General features: G+C 38.7%; 1 protein-coding gene across 1 annotated transcript in view; it reads right to left on the bottom strand.

The window, feature by feature from the left end:
* Positions 1-24,531, bottom strand: part of NPAS3 (neuronal PAS domain protein 3) — an 840,712-nt gene that overhangs the window by 412,245 nt on the left and 403,936 nt on the right. The window contains 1 exon segment of the mRNA XM_032344010.1: positions 18,180-18,256. Within this exon segment, the coding sequence (XP_032199901.1) occupies positions 18,180-18,256 (77 nt within the window).

Genomic DNA, 24,531 nt, shown 5'->3' with positions numbered 1-24,531 from the left:
TATATATGTTATATATGTATAATTTATATATAAATTATATTTTTATATAAATATATATTTTTATATAATTTATATAAATTACTTATTTTTATATCTATCTCTTTAACCTGACTGGAGAAATCCATAAGATCAAGGGCCATAACTATTTCTTGGTATTTGGTGTATCTAATTGCAAAATGCAGTAGTGAATAATTACATAAAGACATAGGTGTTGAATTAGTATGCAAATTCGTGATAAATCAACCATCACTTTTGCTGAGAGGCCCTTGTGATAGGGGATCCACCACCAACCAACCCTTTACACTGGACACCTTGGGAGAACACCTTTTCCATAGCTCTCCCCTTTTCCTGCCCTTCTGTAGGACTTAGGGACAAGTGCTGACAGACCCTAGACAATTAAACTTCTGCATTTGGATGCCTGAAATGAGTAAAGACAGGACCTGCTTCGATAGCCTCTGGGAGTATATCCAATATTCCAGGAGAATCTCTATTTTTAGTCATAATCTGACCATTACCAGCCATTTAGGCCAGAAAATAGGATAATCAAATACTGTGGCTAGAGCTGCAGAGGCTCTCCTCAAGTAAGCTGCAGCCTTCTGAATTGTGCCAGTGAGGAGAGTGGAACCAGTTAGTTTGAGTACCACCTTACCTACCAAACCCAAATACTCAGGCTACCTTCATGGAAGCTTAGCTAGCCATTCCTCTTGAAGACAGGATATTCCAGGCCATACAATCCTAAGGTAGATAAAAAAGGACCACGACTCATCTAATGTTAGACAGACCAACCTCTGAGTAGGAAAGGTATGTAATTAAGTGTGAGCCTTTGAGTTACAGTAAACTAAAAATTATAAAGCCAAGGCCCTTCTTACTAGGCATGTCACTTGAGGTCCTGGTTCCATGTTGGTTTCTTCACCTTGACAGAAATACTTCAATGCTAAGATCAAAGGACCTAAATTGAGGGGACAAAATCAAGCCTGACTGTGTACACTAGATCAACAGGGATACCACAGACATGGCCACACCCAAGACTGACAAAACACATTCAGGAATGACCTAGAGTAGGGGGACCCTGCGTGCCTCAGTCACTTAAGCGTCCAACTCTAGATTTCAGCTCAGGTCATGATCTCAGGGTCATAGGGTTGAGCCTGACATTAGGCTCCATGCTCAGCACAGAGTCTGCCTGTCCTTCTCCTTCTGCTCTTCCCCCCAACTGTACTCACTCTCTCTCAAATAAATAGAACCTCAAAAAAAAAAAAAAAAATGACCTAGAGTGTCATTAATGCTAGGAATGAGTATTTTCTTCACCAAAACATCTAATTGCAAAAGAGAAATTAAAATACAGTTTTTTATATATATATATATAATATATAATATATAATATATAATATTATATATATAATATATAATATATAATATTTATATATATATAAAATACATACCGCACATATATATATGGCATGTAAGGATACTCACCAGGTTCTTGTTAATGCCAATCCCTGTTGTATACCACTTTGCAAAATCTGTGAACTTCCCTAACATATTTAAAGCTTAATAAATGCTTTTATAACTTGCTAGGAAAGTTATTACAATAAAATAGAAGAAGCATAGCAATTTAACTAAGGTCCCCCAAACTATTGATAAATAGGTTTCTAATACAGAGACAAATTAAAAAGAACAACAACATAAATCATTCTTTTGTCCTACACCTATCCAGTTATCTATCAGGAATTTATGATTTCAATAAAGATAGAAGGTTCCATAAACAAAAGGTTGAAATCGAAAGTAAAGATATAAATTGGCTTCCAGTGCATAACTCTTGCCCATTGGTTATCCCTGTTTAAGATACTAACTTGAGATAACACGAGATAAACCTATCCTCTTCTCTTTTTAAGAAGGATTCTGGCGAATGCAAGAGATGAAAAGGTGAATTGATTATGCTGAGTCACTCAGCTTGCTATTGGGGCAATTATGATGAGATAAGAAAAGTACTTACTGAAAGACAAATGCTCTGGACTTGGGTCTCATTTTTCACATGCAAGAGGAAAAAGCTGTTTACTGTCCCTCTGAGATTTATTAACCATTTTTCTATGATAGAAGATGGACAACAATTCACACGCATGGATTTAAATCACTGTCCTAAATTACTTGGTCCTCATTTTCCTTGAGCACTATTACACTGGCAAAAAAAAAAAAAAAAAAATCTTAATTATCTACGCCCTCCCATGCGCGCGCACGCACCAATCTGTGGGTCTACGTTCTTCACCATCGTCACCTTCCTCCAGCCATGGTGGTTCGGAAATGACTCATGGGTGCTTAAAACTTATCACTCAGAGAGCCCAGGCTGGTCCTCCGAAAATCAGCGATCATAAGGCTACCATCACTGCGTCTGACAGCTGTCTTAGCAGAGACCCAGACAGACAGTCGTGCCTCTGCTCGCTCGTGCCATGGTAGCTGTGTCGATTTGGACGCCAACGGCCGGCATAACCCGAGCAGATGCAGAATCCATATGTGCAACTCCAGATAAAATTTCCAAAGCACTGGCATCTGGATGTCAGCTTTTCTTTGCTGGCCCCACAGCTGAATGTTCTGCTAGACCCGATTGTTTCTCTGCTGGGGGTCAGTCTGCTACCCCCCTGTTGTGTTCGTTGGCGCTTCCTCGACTTCCGTGTGTTTGAAAACAATAAGCTAGATAATCACCTCACACTGCAGCACGCTGGGAATTTACCTGTTCCGTCAGCTTTTGGGTGAAAGTCTTATCAAGGGAAATCTGAAAACCACTGGTGTTATCTCTAAATTTTTTAAAAAATTATTAGAAACAACAAACAACAACACAACAACAAACAACTCGGAGACACGGAGAGGATGAGATCTAAAACGGGTGCAGAAAACCTTGTGTTTTTGTGCACCAAGTTTCCAACAGGGGAAATTAGCATGACAGGAAAATGCACCAAGGCAGACGCATTCATGTCTGGGTTTCTCAGATTCCACGGCAGCTTCCCCACAGCCCTCGGAAGGCTGCTGGCACAGGCACCTACCCCGAGAAAAAGCAAAGGAGGGTCTTTATCTACACATCACTTCTCCTCACTTGCTCCTTTGCAAATGAGCCACTGGATGAAAGTTGCCTTCCAGGTGGGAGTAACAAAATGAGAAAGAGAGGTGCTTCCCCAGTGTGAATCATCATAGATTAGAAATTCTAAAGCCTTCCTCCAGGGAGAAAGAATGGCTTGATAATAAATTGACAGTGACGGGTCCTCCTGCTCATCTGTGCCAGCTTTCCCAAAGCAAAGACCCTCCCTTCTGTGCAGACCAAATCTACTCCTTTTTCAAGGGAGGAACAGTCTGGAACCTCATCCCCAGCATGAGGCCCATGCCTCAGAGAGGAAGAACAGGAAGAAATGAGTGTCGTTTGATAGTTATGAATTCCATCAATTAAATCTCTGGGTGATAGATGCAAATGTGCTACATATACTGATATTTCCGAGAGGGACATAAAATCGATGAAGATTTTGTATAATCCTAATTGTATAATAAATATTGTACGATGATCCTGTTTTTTAAAACACACAGAGAAACTTGAAAATAATGCTGGGTGCTGACTTCGGATTCAAATAATTTAATCTCAAACTAAGTTAAAATCTTAAAATCTGTCCATCTTGTTGTAATTAAATTAAAATACAGAATTAAAATGCACATTTTCAAGGTTTTATTTCTTTTATATCCTAAGGTGAGTGCCTTTATCTAGGAATGAAACTAAACCACTTTTATCAATGCTTGTGTTTTAGTTAAAATGAATCTGTGCTAAAAATAAAAAATAAATTTAAAAAAAATTGATACTTGAAAAAAAAAAAAAAGAATCTGTGCTACCAAGCATTTTGCATGAAATAACTTAGGTTTGGAGTTTTAAACTTAGTTTATAAAACACAAAACCTCTCAGTCATGGCTATTTTATACACACAAAAGAAAACCATGAAGGCGACCCAGCCAAGTATTCCTTCCGTGATAACATGTGGATCTCAAAGTTTATTTATTTTTTTTTTAATACTCTGGAGAACAGCTGGCATATATTTTATTCCCAATATTGTCATCTGGCAGAATGACTCATATAAATAAAGTAGCAAATTCTAACTTTCTGGGAAAAGAAACAGTGAGAAGGATAAGTTTTTCCAGGTCTGAAAAAACTCAAAAATAAAAATCACCCCAGGTATCTGAGGAATGTAGAAGAGACGACTGGCCTTTAGGAAGTTTGACTACCTCTATGACTGTTTAGTATTCCTCCTAAGTGCAATCATGCAAAACCTTTAGAAGGAATTGTCCTCTCTTTCAAAGGGGTTTGACTTGGGCACAGTTAATCATCACTGTGATAAAGCAATTAAAGGTATTCATAATTAGGACTAAACCAAATGTAAGTAATCAGAAAATTAAGGGGAAAATGACATTATGATGAGCCTGTGTTTTCTTCAGTGACCTCTTGGCTGAGAAGGACATTCTCACATCGGTGCTTAGGGACTTGGGTACATAATGCATTAACCCTACTAAGAGCCCGGCATGTAAATGTCTTCTTCGAGTGACAGCAGTACACCCTGGAATCATTTAGTATGGCTGACTTCTCAATAACACTGCCCAAAACATAAGAAGCAATTAACGACCAATAGGCTAGAAGTTACATGCATTGTTTATACAAATTCAAGTCATTCTACAAATACACTGAGCACCTACTGAATGCACAACAAAATAGAGGTCACAAGATGAACAAGACATGACTCCTATTTTCAAGCTGCTTACCATCTAGTAGGAGACACAAGACATGTATGATAACATTTTAGAATTTTTTTCCCCCAACACACACACAGGTACCTTCATGTCTATCTAACTGGACTATTTTTAAGTATATCAGTATAACTGTCCCTGAAAATGGTATTCCGTTTCCTAAGTTTTAATTGTAAATGTGGCCACAGGCATTTTAGGTCCTGTTTCCAGACCTACGTCCTTTGTTCCAGTTTAGAATACAGAAATTTATTATAAACTCTGGGAGAAGGAATAACTCTTAAATCTTCTCTATAGCTATATTAGTTATGTCTTCTATACAGCAGGCTGTCTATGAATACTTGTTCAATATGACTTTATTAAGGGTCTGTATTTTTCCTCTGATTTGGAGTACATCTAAGAGGCTAGTTATATATGTTGCCTAGGTTTCCTATGTATTCTAGGTTTTAAAAAATAATGGGCGGTGATCTCAATGGCAAACCTGTCCCCCTCATCCCCGTTTCCCAACTGTAATAATCCAAAGCAATCTCCAAAGGTCAAGGAAATGCAATCTAATAATTTAGATATCGATCAAATTAAATAATATAATCTCCCTTCAGATGAATGCTACGAACTAAAGATCTCAAGGTGAATGCATAGGTCAGTGGCAAAACCGGGATTTTTTTTTTTTTTTTTTAACTAAGTGGATTTTAAACAGTTATTTTCAATGGATGTGACTAAGGGAAAAAATGCAGCATGTAGAAACCAGAAGAGTATTTTCTCGCACCTCTGTTTTCATGATAAACCTGGCACTCTTTGGAGAGAAAGGACTTCGTGCTTTTTAAAGTTTCTCAAGTTTTTCTGAAAATCAGGCTAAACTCTTCCAACATAGTTGCATGAGATTCTATTAGACACAGCTTTGTTGATGTGGCCCGAAATGATTCTGCTTGTCTTTCAGCCTCTGCAGGCTGTCCCAAGTCTCCATTTCTGTTAATGACCTATTGCTTCTGTCTGATTCAATACAGCCCACTGGCTATGGAAATGGCAAGTCTCAGCAGGAGACAACAAAATGGTCAGCAAACAGGGCTGAGCCATGTCATTTTCCTCAAATACTTTCCCAGAAATGAAATGACAAGCTTTAAAATGTTGTCTTCTGCTCAGGGCAAATATTTCTTTATTAAACAAAAGTACATGTCCTCTAGTTTCCATTCAAACCAGAGCTTAAAGTATGTCACTTGAAAAACTTCAACAGTACAATGATTTAGTACCTAATATTTCCTTTATAATTCCTCTCTTTCTCTCTCTCTCATGTCCACTTCCGGGTTCCAATAGCAGCTGTGCCCATCACAAAAAGCTCTGGGTCCTTAGCAAGTCACTTCACCACTCTGAACTTTGGTTTCTTCACCCTTAAAAGGGAAGATAACAGCACCTAATTCAAAAGATGGGCCAGGGGACCAACCGGGGTAATGCAGGTAAGTAACTGGCTCAGTGAATGTCTGTCATACAGTAAGTCTCAAGAAATGTGTATTAATAAATATTACACCCGCAAGCTTTGCATAACTCTGTATTGAAAATCTACATCCAGGGTACCTGGGTGGCTCAGTGGGTTAAAGCCGCTGCCTTTGGCTCAGGTCATGATCTCAGGGTCCTAGGATCGAACCCACATCGGGCTCTCTCCTCAGCAGGGAAACTGCTTCCCTTCCTCTCTCTCTGCCTGCCTCTCTGCTTACTTGTGATGTCTGTCAACTAAATAAATAAAATCTTAAAAAAAAGAAAAAATCTACATCCATCCCAATTACTTTGTGCTTGGATCCAATTTCAACCATTCAGTTTTAGAGAATCCCCAAGTTACTCTGCGTTCCAATGTTAGTAGGATGAGTCTTTTCCATACAAAGCTCCCGCCCTAACTTAAATGAAATCCTTCAGATACTCTACCATGAAGACCAGGTAAGCAGCAGCCACAGAAGCATCCCACCAGTTTCCGTGTAGGACACATCCTGAGGAGGGATTGTTGTTTTTCCAGCCCGCAATGTTTCCCCAACATAAACGCCTTCACTATATCGTCATCTTCAAGTAAAGCCAGGTTAAATGATTATCAATTAGTTACCAGTCCGTCACATACTGTTTAGTAACCTTCCAGTACTGTGAATCATTTGATCTGTTAACAATCCAATTCCTTCTAGAAAAAATAGTAATAATACAGCTTAGCTGTGAATCCAGTGAAAGTCATCATTCAGCCAAGATAACTGGTCCCCACTCGAAGGACCCGGCTTGGGTACTTTATATTTAGAAAGACCCAACAATGTCTTCTAGAAGATTAAATGCTGTCTAAATTCCGGACTGGGTTTTTACATTCAGTCCACCTAAATGTGATCTCAAGAGAGGATACAGTTGATCTTACTATGCATTATTAAATAGTTACTGAGTTTTATCTCCTATGTGACTACAATTCTAAAAGTATAATTTAAAATGTCATTGAACTATCCTTATGGATTAAAGATGCAATTAAAATAGTCATTGATATTATCATTTGCCTTTGTATTTATGTAGAACTCGCAGACTTCCCACTTAGAAAAAAAAAAAAAAATTTCTGTTTCTTTAGGTCAATTCTACCCTCGGTCTAATCTTTCCACCAGACTAAATTTCCTAAAACATTGTATCACTCTAAAATGAAGGATGAGAGTGGATTATTGCAAAGGGCATTTTTCTAGTTGCCTAACGGGTCACCTGCATTTTAAAAATCTTTAGAAATACGGGGAACAGCTGCTCTGACCTGACAGTTCCTGCAGCGGTCACCCGGCCTCATAGGAATTTGACAAGGCTCTTGCGTGCGGGTAATCCACCCCTACATTTTGTATTCATTCAGGGGTAATAAATATTTATAATAATTTCTCTAATTCACTCAAATGCTTTTTCCCCCTCCTACAGAGGCAAAATAATACCGTATGGCTTTTTCTTCTCTTAGGCAGGGTTCTATTCTGCTGTCATCAAATAACACAGTTTCACAGATTCCTTACCTTGTGATCCTAAATCATCAGATCCTGAACTGGCAAGGGCCTGGGAATTAATATTCACAAGACACTAGGAGACCTAATAAAAACAGCAGGAGTCTTGGTGACCTGGAGTGTCTGACCCAGCTCCTGGGCTGGCCCACAGGTGTGTGCCCACCTGCAGGAGAGAGACAAGGGAGCCCAGTAATAATCCCTGCCCCCTCCAGCAGCTCCCCTATAGTGCCTTCTTATTACTCGTGCCTGCAGATACTGCTTACTGCAGTCTTGTAATAGACATGGTATTACCCAAGTCCGGCTCAGAAGAAAACCACTTGCCAAAATGTATCAGCCACAATGTGCTGTGTAATTTCCCTCTTGAAATCAGCTGTTCCTTCCACAACTGTTTCAAAAGACAAGGATCACAATTTCATCTCAGCTGATTTACAGAAAGTCGAATGTACCAAGGGAAATAGATGTCTGAGAGTGAGAAATATTTGTGGTTTTTTTTTTAATTTATTTTGTCTTTTGTGGCTGCATTTAAAAAAAAATCTTCAACATTTCTTCCTTTTTTTTTTTTTTTTTTTTACTTTGTGCAGTTTCTAAGTGATATCTGACCACATACAGGTACACACACATGTACACACATCCACGCACAAAGCGGGACAACTACTTATGGAAGAGTCTTCAGTAATAATCTTCCTGTCTTCAAAAAGCCAGTGAAGTAGCCTACAGATGTGACATTATTGTATAATTGTTCAATGATGCTCTTATTGTATTTAGAGTTTTTTTTTTAATATTGTAAACTAATTTCGATTCAATTCTTCTGTGCCAGACTTTCCCCAAGGGTTTTTGCAGAATCCTAGTGTTCCGGGAGGCTCACAAGTGACTGGAATAAGCCCAGTTAGGGAAACAAAGCACATCATCACCACCACACCACCCTACCCCTGCAAATCCTTCCTCAACCCCAAAAGCTCACATTATCCAAAAGGCTTGTAAGATTCTGGAAACTCAGACGAGAAAGCAACCCTGCCCCTACTGACCGTGGTTTGGTTCCCCACTAAACAATAATAAGCTGGTGCTGGTCTATTCCGTCATTCATAGCTGAGGACGGTAACAAGAATCTAACGTTTACTACCACCAAGGACTATTCTAGAGCCTGAAAGAACACTGTAATGTGGCACAAATTTGCAGTTACCTACAGGCATCAGGAAATTATTCATATTCGTATTTGACACATAACCCTAAGATTTGCTAAGACCTCTGTCCACTTTGAAAATTGAAAGAATAATTATCCTTCTGTTCCAGTTTAATCTACAAATAATGCAGCAACCCTTCGCGCCTGTGAAAGAATTAAAGATGACTTTCCGTACCTTGGAAGCAATCTTCCTAACAGCAGGCTCCAAACAAGATCTGCCCAGCTACAATACTGCTCTCATTCTTCCTTCCCGACCTCTACCGTACGGGACCGCACTTCGGAACAACTATGTCCTAGGGAGGCCAGAACCCTCAAACACTCCCACAGACATGAACACTAGACTTGAAAGAGTATGTGTGGTTGGGCAAAGGGGGCGGAATGTGTAACTCTAAGTTTGTAGCCCTAGGAAGTGCTCGTGGACCAGCCCCAAGCTGGGGAGTCACATTCCCACCTATTACTTCAGGGTGCAGCACCATATAGGAGGTAAACGTCACTACCATCTCAACTCAGGATTGAGAAAACAGAGGCTTCAAAAGTATAAATATATTACCCAAATGTATGTAATTAAGACTGGGAGTTCAAGCCCAGATATGACTGAATCAAGAGGCTCTCATCTAAGTTACATTGAACTGTGGTGGTCTCTTTTGTTATCAGTCTTCTCAAGTCTTACTGGGAGTGTTGAGAGACAAAACCATGACTCACCTTTGTATCTCAGTCTTTTCTCCACTCTCTGATGCAAATAAGGCACTTGGTAAATAGTTACTGAATAAAAGCCTAGTATTTTTAGACTTATTGTCTCATTTTCCTAGATCCTGGCCTATCTCGGATAATTTTGTGACTAGAAAGCCCTCACTTACTATTAGCTTTAGTTCTACTCACACATGGCCCAAACCCCTAGCTTTCCTCCAGAGGAGCAGCTACCTTAAACCCCTCCCCTACCCTTTCCCATACTTCTCACACTGTCAGTGAAGGATGCCATATGTCTATTCTGCAAATCAAATTTGGTAAGGTATGTGAAAACCCAAAGGGTATTGTATGTACCTGAGACACATACCATCATGAAAATCCTTCCAGGAAGTTCTTGCTTCTCCTGTCGATGTGGAAGAGAGTCCTCTCTGGTATTACAGATGATAGATTTTGGGCAGCATGCATGAGTAGAATCCTACATGCACTTTAGTATTTCCTTCACATAATTTGTAGCAATGGATGATGACCGATCTTAACCTTCTAGTTCTTCTGGACTTCTGACTGGATGTTCATTCCCACTTTTCTAAGCAAATTGAGGAGACTATACAGTATGATGAAAAGAGGAATGGCCTATCCCATTTGGGTCCAAAGGAAATGTTGATTCTGGAGTCCCCTTATAAACTCTATTTTCTCTAGTTGTTTCTAGGTTGCTAATGAGATTGTTCTAACAACTCCTTTGGTTGTTCTGAGGATGATTTTCATTCTCAAGGTGGTAATCTTTTCTTGCCACCAAATTTAAAATTTTGTTGTGAGCCAACTAGTATATACCACCAAATATAAGTATCATTTATGTAAATAGATAACGGATGTTGAGTTCAATGAAAATATCTATCTTCTTTTTAACCTGAGAAGATTGGGAAAGTTCCTGTATTCTGATATTGGTAATGATACTAGGAAGCATTAACCATTTTCCTCAGAACCTTGGGCATTATTCTGGACTACCCAACATATAGAAAAATACTAGCAGACACTTAAACACATTCTATATATCAGGTTCCTGATGAAGCACTTTTAACTATAGTATCTCATTCAATCCTCACAATATGTCTGTCAGGAAAATTTTTACTACTATTTTCTCCATTTTAGAGAAGAGGAAATGGAAGCTTAGGGTGAGAGACTGCTCTAGGCCTACACAGTTACTAAGTACACACATTGGGATGTGAACTCAGGTTAGCTGGATGCCCAAATCCATGCAACAGAAGAATCTCCCATACTCGGCCCTGCCTCTAGAAGATGTGGCTATAAACTGACCTGGGAACACAGAGGTGAGGTGAAGCCCTAGCTCTGGGGCTCTGGGGTTAACCGTGGCTTTGCTAAGAACTTTTTGGTTTTTTTGCTCATGCATTTATTCACTGGATATTTCTTGACCATCTATTATATGAAGGGCTGAAATTTTACACTTGGAACATTCTAGTATTAGCACTCATTCTGGCCACCTCTGAAGGATATAGGAAGCTTATACTAGAGTTAATGGGATTTGACCTTTTCAGAGAAAAGTTTCATGAGTTATTTTTCCAAAGTGTGGCAAATCAATAGCCTTAACGTCTCTGACGTTTTTTTATATACAATGAGGTAAAGCAGCAATGATTTTTTAAAGGACAGGTTTTAAACTTTCACAACCATAAAATATTTTTCTCATACTCAATCATGAATATGAGATGATATGACTTGTTAATTTTGAATAATAAATTACTTTTTCCCTTAAAATGCAATGCTAAAGCAAGCCATACAGTATTATGAACTAATAGCTCGGCCATCAACCTCTGTGTGCTTTAGTTTTTCAACTTTTGAGGATGGAGATCTTGATAAAACACAGTCTTTGGTTAACGGGAAGACCAGTGAGCTAATCCTTGGCAAACCACACTGAGATTCTCCAATGAAATCAATTTCCTAAGGATAAAACATTAATCTAGATAGAAAATACACACACGGGTCAGAGCAACCCCGGCTTCGTAGCAGCCCAGCAACTTCCATGACACGTACGCTGCAGGCAGGAGACCCAGCTGACTCCTCTAATACTCAGTTGCCAAACTAGATAAAGGACAGACACATTCTGTCATAAGCCCTAGTTCCAAAGTTATGATTCATTCATAAATGTATTTCAGTTTAAACTCAGGTCAATTTCTAACAGAAGTTGTGAATTAACTTCCAACATTGAAAACATTTTCCTATCAATGCCAGTATCCTATTTGAGGTAAGGAAGTGAGACAGGTGAACAATAGACTGAAGAAATTTCTATTGCTCTTTGTTTTCTTTTTAAATAAAAACACTGTAAACCTTACTTCCAATTGTTTTACAGCTCAATTGATAAGGTGTGTTCCTTTTTTTTTTTTTTTTTGTTCAAGAAAATTTAAAAGCAACTAATTTAAATATGCAAAATTATCTTGAGTTGTTCATACAAGTGAACTTAAAAGCCGTGCAACACAGGAAAATTAAGTAATTATGCCTCCAAGTTATTTACTGCAATTAAGCTCATTTATCATATGCAAATTAGTGCAAACTGGTCTCATTAGTTACTAAATTACTCAATATGAGCTGAACAATGTAGCACTCCAGTTTGTAATGAAAAATCCCTGTAGAGGCAAGCAGTATCAATTAAGCTAATTTGCATATGCAAATATATTCACTAACTTTCTCTTTTTCTATATTTAGTTTTACATTTTCTTACCATTCTGGATCACAGGGAGACTATAGGGTCGCTCACCTTCCTCTCCTTCCTCTATCACAGCTAAAGAACACCTCTATTATTTGAAGTTATTGTGTTTTATTTTAGCACTGATATCCAGCAGGATGCCACTTTGCCAACAAGGGCTATCGGGAGTAAGAATATGCAACTTCCTAGAGATAATCATTTCTTTTGTAAGTTCCAATAAAATAATAAATAAGGGTGAAATTCCAATTCATCAATAAAATGAACAACAGACTTAAATGTTGTCACCCTTTTTCAGAGAAGTCTTTTAAAAACACCGGCATCAAATGTAAAATGAGTACTGGCTTGGCCAGGCAGCATTATAAATAAAATAATTTGGATCTTGTACTAGTCAGTTTTGGGGCTGTTTTAGGTATCATTCACTTTGCTTTGTCCAGATGTTTGAATTGTACTTGCCAACCTTTTGTTTTTCTCTTGCCAATTCAAGGAGATGCTGAAAACAATACATTTGGCATTCTCTACCCCCAACCTCAACATTATCATAAGTAGCTTCCTCTGACCGTAGAGCTCATGTATTTTCTCTGAAGAATCTTTTTCTTAGTCTTCTACAATCAAATTAGTCTCAGAGACTGGAGCAGGACGGTAACTACAAATACTTGAACAATAACAAAGATATAAAATGTCACAACATACTATTGTTTTCCTTATTATATCAACTACACATTTTTAAATATTTCGGGTAGGGAACCTGTATGTTTTTCTCTGACAATAACTCTGCAGGACCAAAGTAGTATGCAGACAAACTAGTCATGATTCCAAGACATGTCCTTAACCAATCTTCAAAATGTCATTAGTAATGGAATCAGAAATTGCAAGGTAAACCTTGATCTGATTTTTTTCCCCAAATCTGATCCCAAACAGCTTGCTTTTAAAACCTAGGTCCTTCTTTCCCTTGAGATAGGATTCTACTCTGTATTCTATGGCTGAGGTGTTGAGGGAAGAAAGAAAAGCCTCGTGATGAAAATCTGACATTTCATTGAGAAGTGGTGTCGCCCATCTCACCCACACAAATCTCTGACTCCTTTGCCTATCAAATAGTAAAACAGCTACATTTGAGTTCCTTTCCTCCCCACCATTTTAGGTAAATACACACCTAATTAAACTGTTCTGCTAAGGCAATGGCAATATCTACATCTTCTCTAAGAGGGTTGTTCTACCAATAAATGAGCCTTGCAAAAATATCTCCCTAGTTTTGCTGGGGAAGCTAGCCATGTAACCACTGTACCCAGCCTTCTCTAATCAACTCAAAGTCAGACTCAAGTGTTATAATCCTACAGAGTTTTTGATGGTTCTCCCTTGATCTGCCCACAGGATTCTCCTGAAGTTTGGGGCTTAAATGTTCTAAGAGTAATGCAAAGTGTTTTAATGCCCAGAAATAACGCAAGGGCAATGACCCAGATATAGAAGGGTTCATGCAATATAGCCAAGTGCAAAATGACATGTGGATACCATGTTTCCACCTTTATCCCCCATTAGGGTGTTTCTTAAAGAATATTCTTCTTATTCTCCCAAGACAGGCTAAATAAAAAAACATGGAGGTACTTACTATGATTACATTCATCTAGCTCACAAAATGTCATTTATTTTAATATCTGCAACTAGTTATGGATAAAGACCATTCTTCAATCACTTTCTAACTATGTAGTAGTTCTGAGCACTGATTCGTATCACACAACATTAGTAATATAATGTATACATATAGGTAGCTCACCATATTGGGTTCACAATGAATACAAACACAGACCTTAAAAATCTTCCATATACCAGGTCTGAGCTGATTGTTTTAACACCTGTGAGGTGAATACAACAGGATTGCTATAGAATATGCAAAAACAAAACTGCAATTTTATATAACAATTATGTAAGCATTATTTACAGAAAGAAAAAAAAACGTAAAACCTTCTGCTAAGGACATGCAAATAATTAAAGCACTGCATTCATAAATCTACACCTAAGGGAAAGTCATTCCACTAGTTAATTTCATGAGTTACCAAGATGATATTTGTTAATATTTTGTGTCTCATTAACTTTGATAAGTAAAATATGAATATTCTTTCTGGTCTCTAAGTTGGGAAAGTAAAAGTAAATAACACTCATATTTTTTGGTATTAAGGAAGTCATGAAGTGGGAACAGCAATGCCCTAAGAGAGCTTCCAAAGCAGGAACCAAATTAGTGCTGAGTCACATATACTACATTCAGGAAAGACCCCACATAATGACCTAAAGTTCTTGGATTTTTTTCTTAGGGGGTTGTGCAAAAAGCACAATTTCTAAACTTGAACCTTTGCCTTTCTGCTCCTCATCTGATTAATAAAAGTCAAAGAAGGATAAAGTGAACTAAATTGCCTTGACTCAGTCCCAATGCGTACACTTCACAGTCTAGCTGTTGCAAGGCTGGGATCATTTGAACCCTCGACTCTCCTGCAGAAGATACCTCCATCTTGACATTCATGCCTGAAACAGCTGCAGGTTTACTTGGCCTACAGTACAGCTCACAGTCATTCCAGAAGCTTCCATGTGAATGATGAGACCGGTAGTCTCAGAGCTGCCCAGGGCACAGCCCGGCCAATGACCATGCTTACATACACTGGTATTAGGCCATTAAATTGGAAAATGACTTTGCAACAGTTGATCTTATATTGGTAGAATCACCATTAAGTTAAATGTTCTCCATCTCAGGAGAAAAGAAGTCAAATTTTAAAGGATATTCCAATACACAGCTAATAAGATATACATAGCAAAAACATGTATTGCAGTAAACAAGATGGATGAAGCAAAAATTAAGGAGTCTACCTTCATCCCTTATCCCGAACTCTCTATACCAATGGGTCCTTAGACGACTGTCCCATGAAACATCACTGGGGACACAGGCAGGGAGTCATGGCACTTGGTGCAGAGAAATCACAGGCATTTTCTGAACCCCACCCCAGTATTCAGAACTGACTTCTACCTTATCTTCCAAGTTCCACATTTCCCATTCCTTGTTGACTACACAGGTTTTTATCAGGTATTTGCAAGTGAAGGAAGAGAAGGAAAGAGGGAAGAAAGAATTCATCCCTGTCCTGTCCTCAAGAATCTACCAGATTCCACCGTGAATCTACTTGAAGGAAAATATGGAAACCATCTTATGCTTGCAGACCACTGAGGTATTGTAGAATGTGATACAGATAAGGGTCTGTGGGCTGAAGAGGCCCCTGCAAGGAGGGAAGAAAACTCAGCTTAGAGAAGGCTCTTCTCTAAGAAGGTAAACTTGTTACTACCGTTCCCTAACACCTTACTACCCACAATTCTATTATTTCATTTAGAGGAGTATACACACCTCCGTAACTACTGGTAAATAAAATCAAATGATAAAAAAATTCTAATTTCAACAATTTCAAGATTATCTAGTACAATTGTCCTTGGAGACCTGACTTTCTTGAAAGCATCCCTACCAAGGCACCTTTACTTCCCCCTAGAGTCAAATACTTTGAACATACTCCAAATTCCAAATGTGAACAGCCCTATTTAGTTTTCTTCAGTGAAGGTGATTTTTCCCCCCTTACTCTCTCCTGTACCCTGAATCTACACAGAATGTATCTAATCCTTTTCTCACATGAGGTCTTCAAATACAGAGAAAGGACATTAACATTCTTTCTAAATTCCGGGTTTTCCAAACTAAACGTCACCAAACCCTTCATCCACCTCATGTGATATGATTTCTAGTTCCCACACCAGTATGGTTATTGTATTCCAAATGATATCCAGTTGTCCATGTTTCTCTTAAAGTATGCTAAGTTGAGTGAGACCAATCCCAAGAGCAGAAGAGCTCAGCAGCCTCATTCTAGATTCCCCACTCTCTCGATGATGCTAACTGTTGAACTGATGTTTGGAGCAATCATTATATACTTACTCTATTTACATTAAGCTTCCGTTCAATTCAAACTCCTAAGTTTTGTGTTTTAAAGTAGTTTTAAGGGGCGCCTGGGTGGCTCAGTAGGTTAAGCCTCTGCCTGTGCCTCAGGTCATGATCTCAGAGTCTTGGATCAAGCCCCACATCTCCCTACATCCCCCTCTCTCTCTGCCTACTTGTGATTTCTGTCAAATAAATAAATAAAATCTTTAAAAAAAATAATAAAGCAGTTTTAAATTCTTGAAGCTCCTAAGTCACCCTTCCTTGAGGACTCTGGACACAAATTTCAGAGTGAATTGAGAGGATAATAATTGGAGGCTACTGTTTGGACCATTTCTTTCACAGGCTAAGTCTTCTGCACTGACTGCTTCAGACTATGAACAGGAGTCATCCCAAATCACATCAGAATTTCACTATACATAAAAATAGATGTATACTTGTATTATTATATTTATATTTATTATTTATGTATATTTATATATACAGCACTGCTCATACAAAACTTATAAAGGAGATTCTGAACAAAGCATGTAAAGGAAAAGAGGAAATAAAAATTTGAAGATCTAGGGAGAAATATCCTTTCTGTATCCCTGAAACTAATCTACTGCCAAGGTAACTCAAAATGTTGCGTGCACAATAGAGTAGCAAATCCCAAGGTGTACTTCAGCAAACATCAGTTATATAGCAACTTAACGGATATTAATGGAAAAGGGCAAACATCAGAATAAACAAAAATGAACCAAGTAAGGCTGTCCAGGGCCTTAAATTTGCAAGTAATAACTGTGACATCTCAGACCTAATGAATTATCAGAATTGTCTCCAAAGACTGTTAAAATTCATCAATTTCTGGACCTCACCCTGAAGATTCTGATTTAGTAAGAATGTGTCCTTCAAACAGGGGTCTCAGAGGATTTTTGAAGTTGCCAACCCATGAACCAGCTCAGAGAATTCCTGGGGTTAGAACACGGGGGATCTGATGTTAACAGTTTTTCTGGATACATATCATCAGAAATAATAAGCTAGGTCCAATGAAAAGCATAGGCAAGTTTTCCAAATAATCTGCCGAACTATCCCAAACATATCTGTTTCTCTAATTCCGTATCAAAAATGTATCTCACATAGTTTCAAAAAAAGAAAAGAAAAAGCAAGCTCTGGCCATGTCAACATATTTGTCCTGGAAGCAGAAACAATGTAGGACAATTATCCCTGGATATGCCCAAGTCACCGCAAAGTCTTAAAGAAAAAAATGTTTTTTGAGTAAGCGAGAGGCAGGGTTTGGGATGAATCTTATCTCGGACTAAATGACTACAGTTCCATCCTAGTAACCCTCACACTGACTTGTCATGGAATTCATTGGCAAAAATCAATTATGATTATTCGTCTCCTTTTACTTAAAATATACTTTAAAATTTCATTCTGAGAAAGCTTGTAATTTGGGGAGGCAAATGTTAAGATTGAAAGCGCTTATGAATACAAACTCAAGCAAAGAACAACTGAAATTTGGCAGCACATAAAAATGTCACATTACTGTCACAACAAAATTTTGCTCTTCCAAAAACAATATATAGCTCCAAAGACACACACATATATCCACTTAGAAATGCAGCACACACACAGTCATTCTGGGAACAGCCAGCTACTATACATTTTGCATCAACTGAATAGTGCAATTTATCTCAATTATTACAGCACAAATAATACTTGCCCTCCCTTTCTCATTAATATTCTCTCAAGGGATGGCTTTCTAAAAAGAAAAAAAATAAATTTGTAAGAATTTCATAATTCTAAGAATCAACAACGGTCATCCACATAGCCAATATCTAAAAATATTTTTTAAATAAAGACTAAACACGTGCATTTTGCTTTGTAAAACACAAGTAAGTTTCTTTCTCTTTTAATTACCTGCAAAATGTGACTTCCCAAATGTGCTTCAAATACTTCAATGGCCAGTGCACTGGGGCTTCTCCTTCGTTGTGCACCTATAACTTATTAAAAAACAAAGAAGAAGAAAAAGAGAGAAAAGAAAAGAAAGAAGAAAACAAATTAAGTTGGAGCTCTGATTCACACCTTTAGATCATTTTCCCGCTGACTACATATCACTAGGTGGTTTACTACCCCAAAGAGCTCTGAAAGAAACACAGTACAGGGTTCATTTTGATTCTGAGTTGTCTGAGCAAATTTTCAACTCAGAATATTAATTTCTGCAAACATGAAAAACTACACTTAGATTTCTTCCCTTTTCCATGTGCATTTTGGGCTGCGTTTCCTACACTGGAGCAAAACCACGAATGTTTATATTCCTTTAAAATAAATTAGCAAACTGATCTTCTTAAAATGTAAGAATTGTTATTTTTAAAGCATACATACACTGCCTGCCCATGTACTGCCCTCTGTCCCAACCCAAATCCCCCAGGACATAAAGTTTTCATACCTTCTAGGCTAGGAAAAAGCAAACAGGATAATTTTTTTATGTTCTAATGCAATAACTTTATCACAATCTCATAAGCACAACATGTTGGATAAGAGATTCTCATTAATGACTGTTTGCACTAGTGTTAAGTGTCTCAGGGTGGCTGGATTTCATATTTACTGAACACTCATGTGTAACTATTCCTACAGGACCTACAAGAAGCCCAGGTAGACTCCCACCTAGCACGTGCCTCACCAGGGAAGGGACTGTTTTCTTATCCCAAACCTTGGGGTCTCCTGCTGACTTACAGTCTGCCAGTCCCTTCCTGGCAGACCCTACATGTGTTGTCTGCCAGCCCCTCACTCGAGAAGCCTCTATTATCCTTAACAAAGGTGAGCCTAAGGCCGGGTATTTGTGGGATCCAGGATCGAGGGTCTTTCCTTTACTAATTTTCTTTTGCATGAGGTCACCTTGTGCCTTCAACTCTGGTTATTCTTCCTTTTTATTTATTTATTTTTTTAAAGTTCTCACACATAAAAATCTGCTTCATGGTAACTTCTGGAAGGAAATATTTAGATCTTTTCCTTATTTCCAATAAATAAATTTCTCAAGTTGTCCTGTTTTTCTTGCAAATTTTATTATGAAGCTCGACCTTCCTCAAACCTACACACTCTGAACTGAAATAAGACCAAAACCCTACTTCCTTATTTCTAAAAAACACTTTCAGCTAGTTGACAAGAAAATTCCAGCAAAATGCTGCTGGGGTAATTCTGCTTCATTTCAGTTACTCAGTCGGTTGGATCCATAGCTTAGTAGGGATTATAATATAAATGTACTTATGATTATTGTGCTGTGCAGAAGCAGGCAGTTTACCCCTGCCATTGTGAGTTAGTGTCTGTAATGTCTGAAAGGCACTTTGAAAATAGCATGAGTGTTAAGTATCATTATGACTGGCAAGAGGAAATAAAAGGGGCATTTTTTTTCAATGGGAAAATTTATAAAATATAATTGAAGAGTGATTATTATCAAAGAATATTCCAGCTGGAAGGGATCTTAGAAACCTCTATTCTAACTTCCTCGTTTGCTTCAGAAGCAAAACACACAATAATTTTAAAATAGAAAAATCAGTTTTCTATCCTAACATTAATCTTTGCTATAAGTATAGACTTGAGATTTTTAAAAATTTAATATTCAGATATATTTAAGACACTACTGCTGTGTGTGTATGTGCACATTTCTGATTAATTTCCTATTCTAACATGCACATTACTCCCTTCAAAACTCCTTTGGCATTTTTGATAATGCAGCTGTCTTGCTGAATACTGTTTTCAGTTTCTAGAGTGTTAATTGCACATTATGGTAGCTTGGTGTGAATGATCCCACATGAATAAAATCTGCAGTCTTTTTTTTTTTTTTTTCTTTTTTTTTAAGATTGTTGTAGGGAGCTTCTGGGAGGGAGGGGAGGCAGTTGAAAAACTTCAAAAGTGTCCAGTCTCTTTTTGAGGCAATAATTAGGATCCAGAAAGCTCCTTATTAATAATAATTCATCATTTGTGGGCATTTCAGGACTTTCAGTTTTGAAGTTCAAAATAAATCATTGCACTTCACAGAGGAAATGTCCTGGTTTGGGAGGACATAGACCATTCTACAAAAAGCTGGATGAAGAAGAGGCCAGGAGAGCAACAGCCACCAACCTAGAGAGGACCTTAAAACATCACGGCAAGTATAAGGAGCATTTTATTTACTAGGAGGCCCAAGAGGCATGCTCCAGTAACAACAGATGGCAGCCCAACTGCCTTCTGGAAGCACAGAACATTGACTTCAGTGGGGTGCTTACAGGGGTTATTCAAGTCTGGCCCCTGATGATGGCCTTTCTTTTCCTGCCTTTTCTTCACTTAGGGCTCAGGCTATTCTTGAAGTAAATGCTGCAAATGCATAAATAATTAGGAATTTTATTTTTTCAAAAAAACTTATTCATCAGCCTGGGGATCCCACACATCTTCACCAGTGTTACATCCACGAGCCCTACCTGCCTAGTTACCCTTCTTTGTTCCTCAGGTTCTCCAGAACCCGAGGTGTGCCTCCCCGTACATGCTAGCATCAGACACAAGTGTCTTGTAAGTGGTTTCATGCTATTCTATTCGATGGCATTTTTATGTCACTGGAACTTCTCTTGATTTATATGTTTTGCACTTACGCAGGTGATGTGGGGCTGTAATGACAGTTCCTAATTTTACAGCCAACATAAATATGTTAAACAGGAGCCCATTATGCCCGTGGTAGAAGCCCTCCTCTGACTCCGGCATTACTGGTAACGAAGCGATGTTAAATATGCACTTCTTGTTTTGTACTTTTCATCCTATCGCATTTGGGGACCTGAGACAATCATCCAGTTATTCAGGAAGGATGCAGGTACAGTTATCTTGTTGCCTTATGTTAATGTCATGTTGCTAATGGAATATCATTAATGCCTAAGAAGACCCAAAGAGGTCCATCATTTTCAGAGAAAGAATAGACTGCTTATGAGGTATTCTCTATTTTTTGTGTTTTGGGCGTCAGTCGTTTCTAGAGCGACTCACAGTCCAGACAAGTGCACACTTACTGATGAAGGGGTCGTGGTTTCATCTCATCTACTGACTTCGTTTCACGTATGGGTTTGAAATTTAAAGGACATTATAATTAAGTCGACCAGACGAAATCAAAAGCAACATGTTGCTAAATAAATGGAATACATAATCTTTTATTTGTGAGTAGTATGTCCCTAACTCAGTGACAGTGAGGTGTGAGAACTGGGGAAGGTGAACAGCTTATACAAACGGTTAAAAGAAAAAAAAAAATACAATAATTCAACTTCAAATGTGATTCAACATTGACTGAGAACCAACTTGAAATTGAAAATTTCTGACTATTAAACGTTGTTACTGAGCGTTACCTACAATTACTGCAGGTAACTGGTGCTATAAGACCTAATAAGCAGTCCGAAAAAAAAAAAAATTAAGCAATTCAAAACAAACTGAGGCCTATCACATAATTATGAACCAAACACTGCAGCTCTCCTGTTTTGCCAGGGTTAAAAATAAAACACCTAGAATCTGAAGAGACTTTAAATGGAAGCCATATATAGGGTGAAGGATTTTTTAAAAAACCAACCCAAGAAATCCTGATTGTTTCAGAAATCTAGAAAGATGGGATGAATCATTAGAATGGTGAGTTTGACTTTTCCCTCATTAAAAAAATGGAAGACACAGAAGGAAACCACAATCTGAAACATGTTATCTGAACAATTAGTCTTGTCCCTCAACAACAACGGCAAAAATATTCCAGTATTGACTCACATACCTTGTGGGGTGCTCTTTGAGAATTAATTCAGTGCAGTAAAAGACAATCCCTCTTTTGGGAAATACACCACACACAACCCCAGTCATATTCCTAACCAGTGCTTGTCACCTTCGGGGATACACAATCGCCAGGAAGGCTGAGGATTAGCACTCAGTGGGAGTTTGACCTATTCAGCCAAAAGGTCAGCTTGCCACAGAAGAACCCATTACAAAACAGAAACAGGACAGCTCAGTGGACACACATAATGAAAGGGGGAAAAGTCACGGCCCTACTTGCCTTGTGTCCCACATTGCCCTTTTCCTTCCTAACTTTCCCCACCCCCATTTCCAGAGAAGGTGGAGCGCCCCGGCTCCTCACCAGCACAGTTCGCCACAGGAAGGTAAAGGACAGGCAGGGGAGAGAAAGGGGCTTGTTATTTAAGAGAGCATTTGAAAGAGATAATAGAAGCCAAGAGGAGTAGGATATTGTGAGGCAGGGTTTCCAAAGGATTGTTTCATTAGGGAAGAGTCATCATTGGCAAGTAGGGAAGGCCATTTTAGAGACATTTTCTCACGGGACCCCTCTCCATGGGGAGCAGTAAGGCAGACTGGCTAAACGTAGCCTGAAAGTTCTGGGGGTAGTATTTCAGGGATGGAATCATCCACTTCGTGAAAAGGGAAGCTTCATGGCTGCCCCCTGAACTCATCCTTCAAGGCGCAAGGCTCTGTTCCCACACTGAGCTTGGGGGGTAGGAAGGAGGAGAGGGCATGCTTAATGGAATACCGGACATTGCTCCCTGGGCGTTAGCACTTGGGGCAAGCAAAGTCAGGGTCTGGGAAAGAATGGAGTAGAGAATGCTTAATGAGTCTTTCCATGGCTACGGAAGGAAAGAAAAGGGATTTGCCTTCAAGAATCTCAATTAGCCTTCCTCACTGTAGGGCAAGGGGAGCCAAGGAAGGGTTTTCCCAGGAAGGAGCCTCGGAAGTTTATAAGGAGAGTGTGTGCGCTTTGTGTTTCTCTATCAAAATAAAAATGGCTATGTTTTCACTTAATATGGGACCAGATCTTCATTCTGAAACTGACACACACAGCTCTGCCTACCACCTGTGTTCACAACTTGCATCCTTTCCACTGTAAGCCTCTCACTGGTTGTGCAAGGCATAGACACAGGGCAGGGGCGGGGGGTAGTTTCAGATTGGGAGGAAGAGGAGAGACTGGAAGAAGTCGAGCCCGGTACCAACTTAACCAATATAGCAGCCCCATCACCGAAACCCTGCTGCCCCTGCCATGACATGTGGAGTTTCCAGACAATGTATCATGCAAACATCTGCAAACAAATGATAGCAATGTTTTTCGATGTACTTGCACCAATATTAGTGTTTTTGCTATTTGAAATACAGATGACCAGAGAGGAGAAATGGGAACAAGCAATGTTCATGGGGCATGTGAATGATTAATGATAAATATAAGGAAAATAACCTCTTCTCTTCAGGAATGGTGCACTTTGGCTTTATTTCTCAATTCTTATTTAGTCATTTTGAAACATCACAAAATATATCTGTATAATTCATATCCCAGAACCTATGAACACATTATATTACCAATTTAGACCAAAAAAGAGGTATTTAATCCAGTAAAATAATTGAAACTCTAAGAAGCTGTATGCTGATTTAAAAATTCTTTGATGCAACACATATTTAAATTTCTCCTACAATTTAAGTATGGATTGAATGCATTAGCCAAAAGCATTAGAGATGATATGACTGTGAAAGTATTAATATGTACAAATGAATTACTTAATTTGGGAAAAAGAAACCATGTCTGCTTTTCTCCTCACGCCCCCCGCCAAAAAAGCCTACATATATGGCTTCAACTAGAAAGAACTAAGGGGAAAACATACAACATTCAATAAATTTGTTTAGTCTGGGGTTTGTGTATCGTGCACTTCATATTGTCTGAAGAACTAAACACTGGCCCTATGGTTCTGAAATCGTTTATGATTTTCTACATCCAAAAGGCAAAGTCATCTAAAAGGGAAACAGCTCCAAAGCATTACCATAGTAAGTACAGAAAACGCTTCTGTGTATTTGGCCAGCAACAAATTACAGGGACTTCCTTCATTCCACCATTTCTTTCAGACTCATGTTGCCCACCATGCCTTCCTCTTCCTTGAAGGAAATGGGAGGGTCTAGCTACCAAAGCAGGGATTTCTCCATTTGTAACTGGGGAAAATGAATAATAGCTTTTTTCTGACAATCTGGTAGTTACTATAGGAACGATTATATATGTCCCTTAGATGGGCTAGGATAAAGGGCGAAAACATTCTCCAGGAAAGGACCCAAACTTCCCCTTGACAATGACATTCTTCAGGCTCTGGGTGACACTGCTGCTTGGAGTGACAGCACCTGAAGGAATGACGGAGCTGTGACAACCAACATCTCTTGGACAGAAACCTCAGGAAGATGCAGGCATGATCCATGGTCTGGGTAGGGTACATGAGGGGGATCCTTAAGAGATTCCAGAAGG

The sequence above is a fragment of the Mustela erminea genome, chromosome 5, assembly GCF_009829155.1.
Source record: "Mustela erminea isolate mMusErm1 chromosome 5, mMusErm1.Pri, whole genome shotgun sequence".
NCBI lineage: Eukaryota > Metazoa > Chordata > Mammalia > Carnivora > Mustelidae > Mustela > Mustela erminea.
Note: the sequence above shows the minus strand (reverse complement) of the source record. Positions and strands in the feature narration are given on the sequence as shown.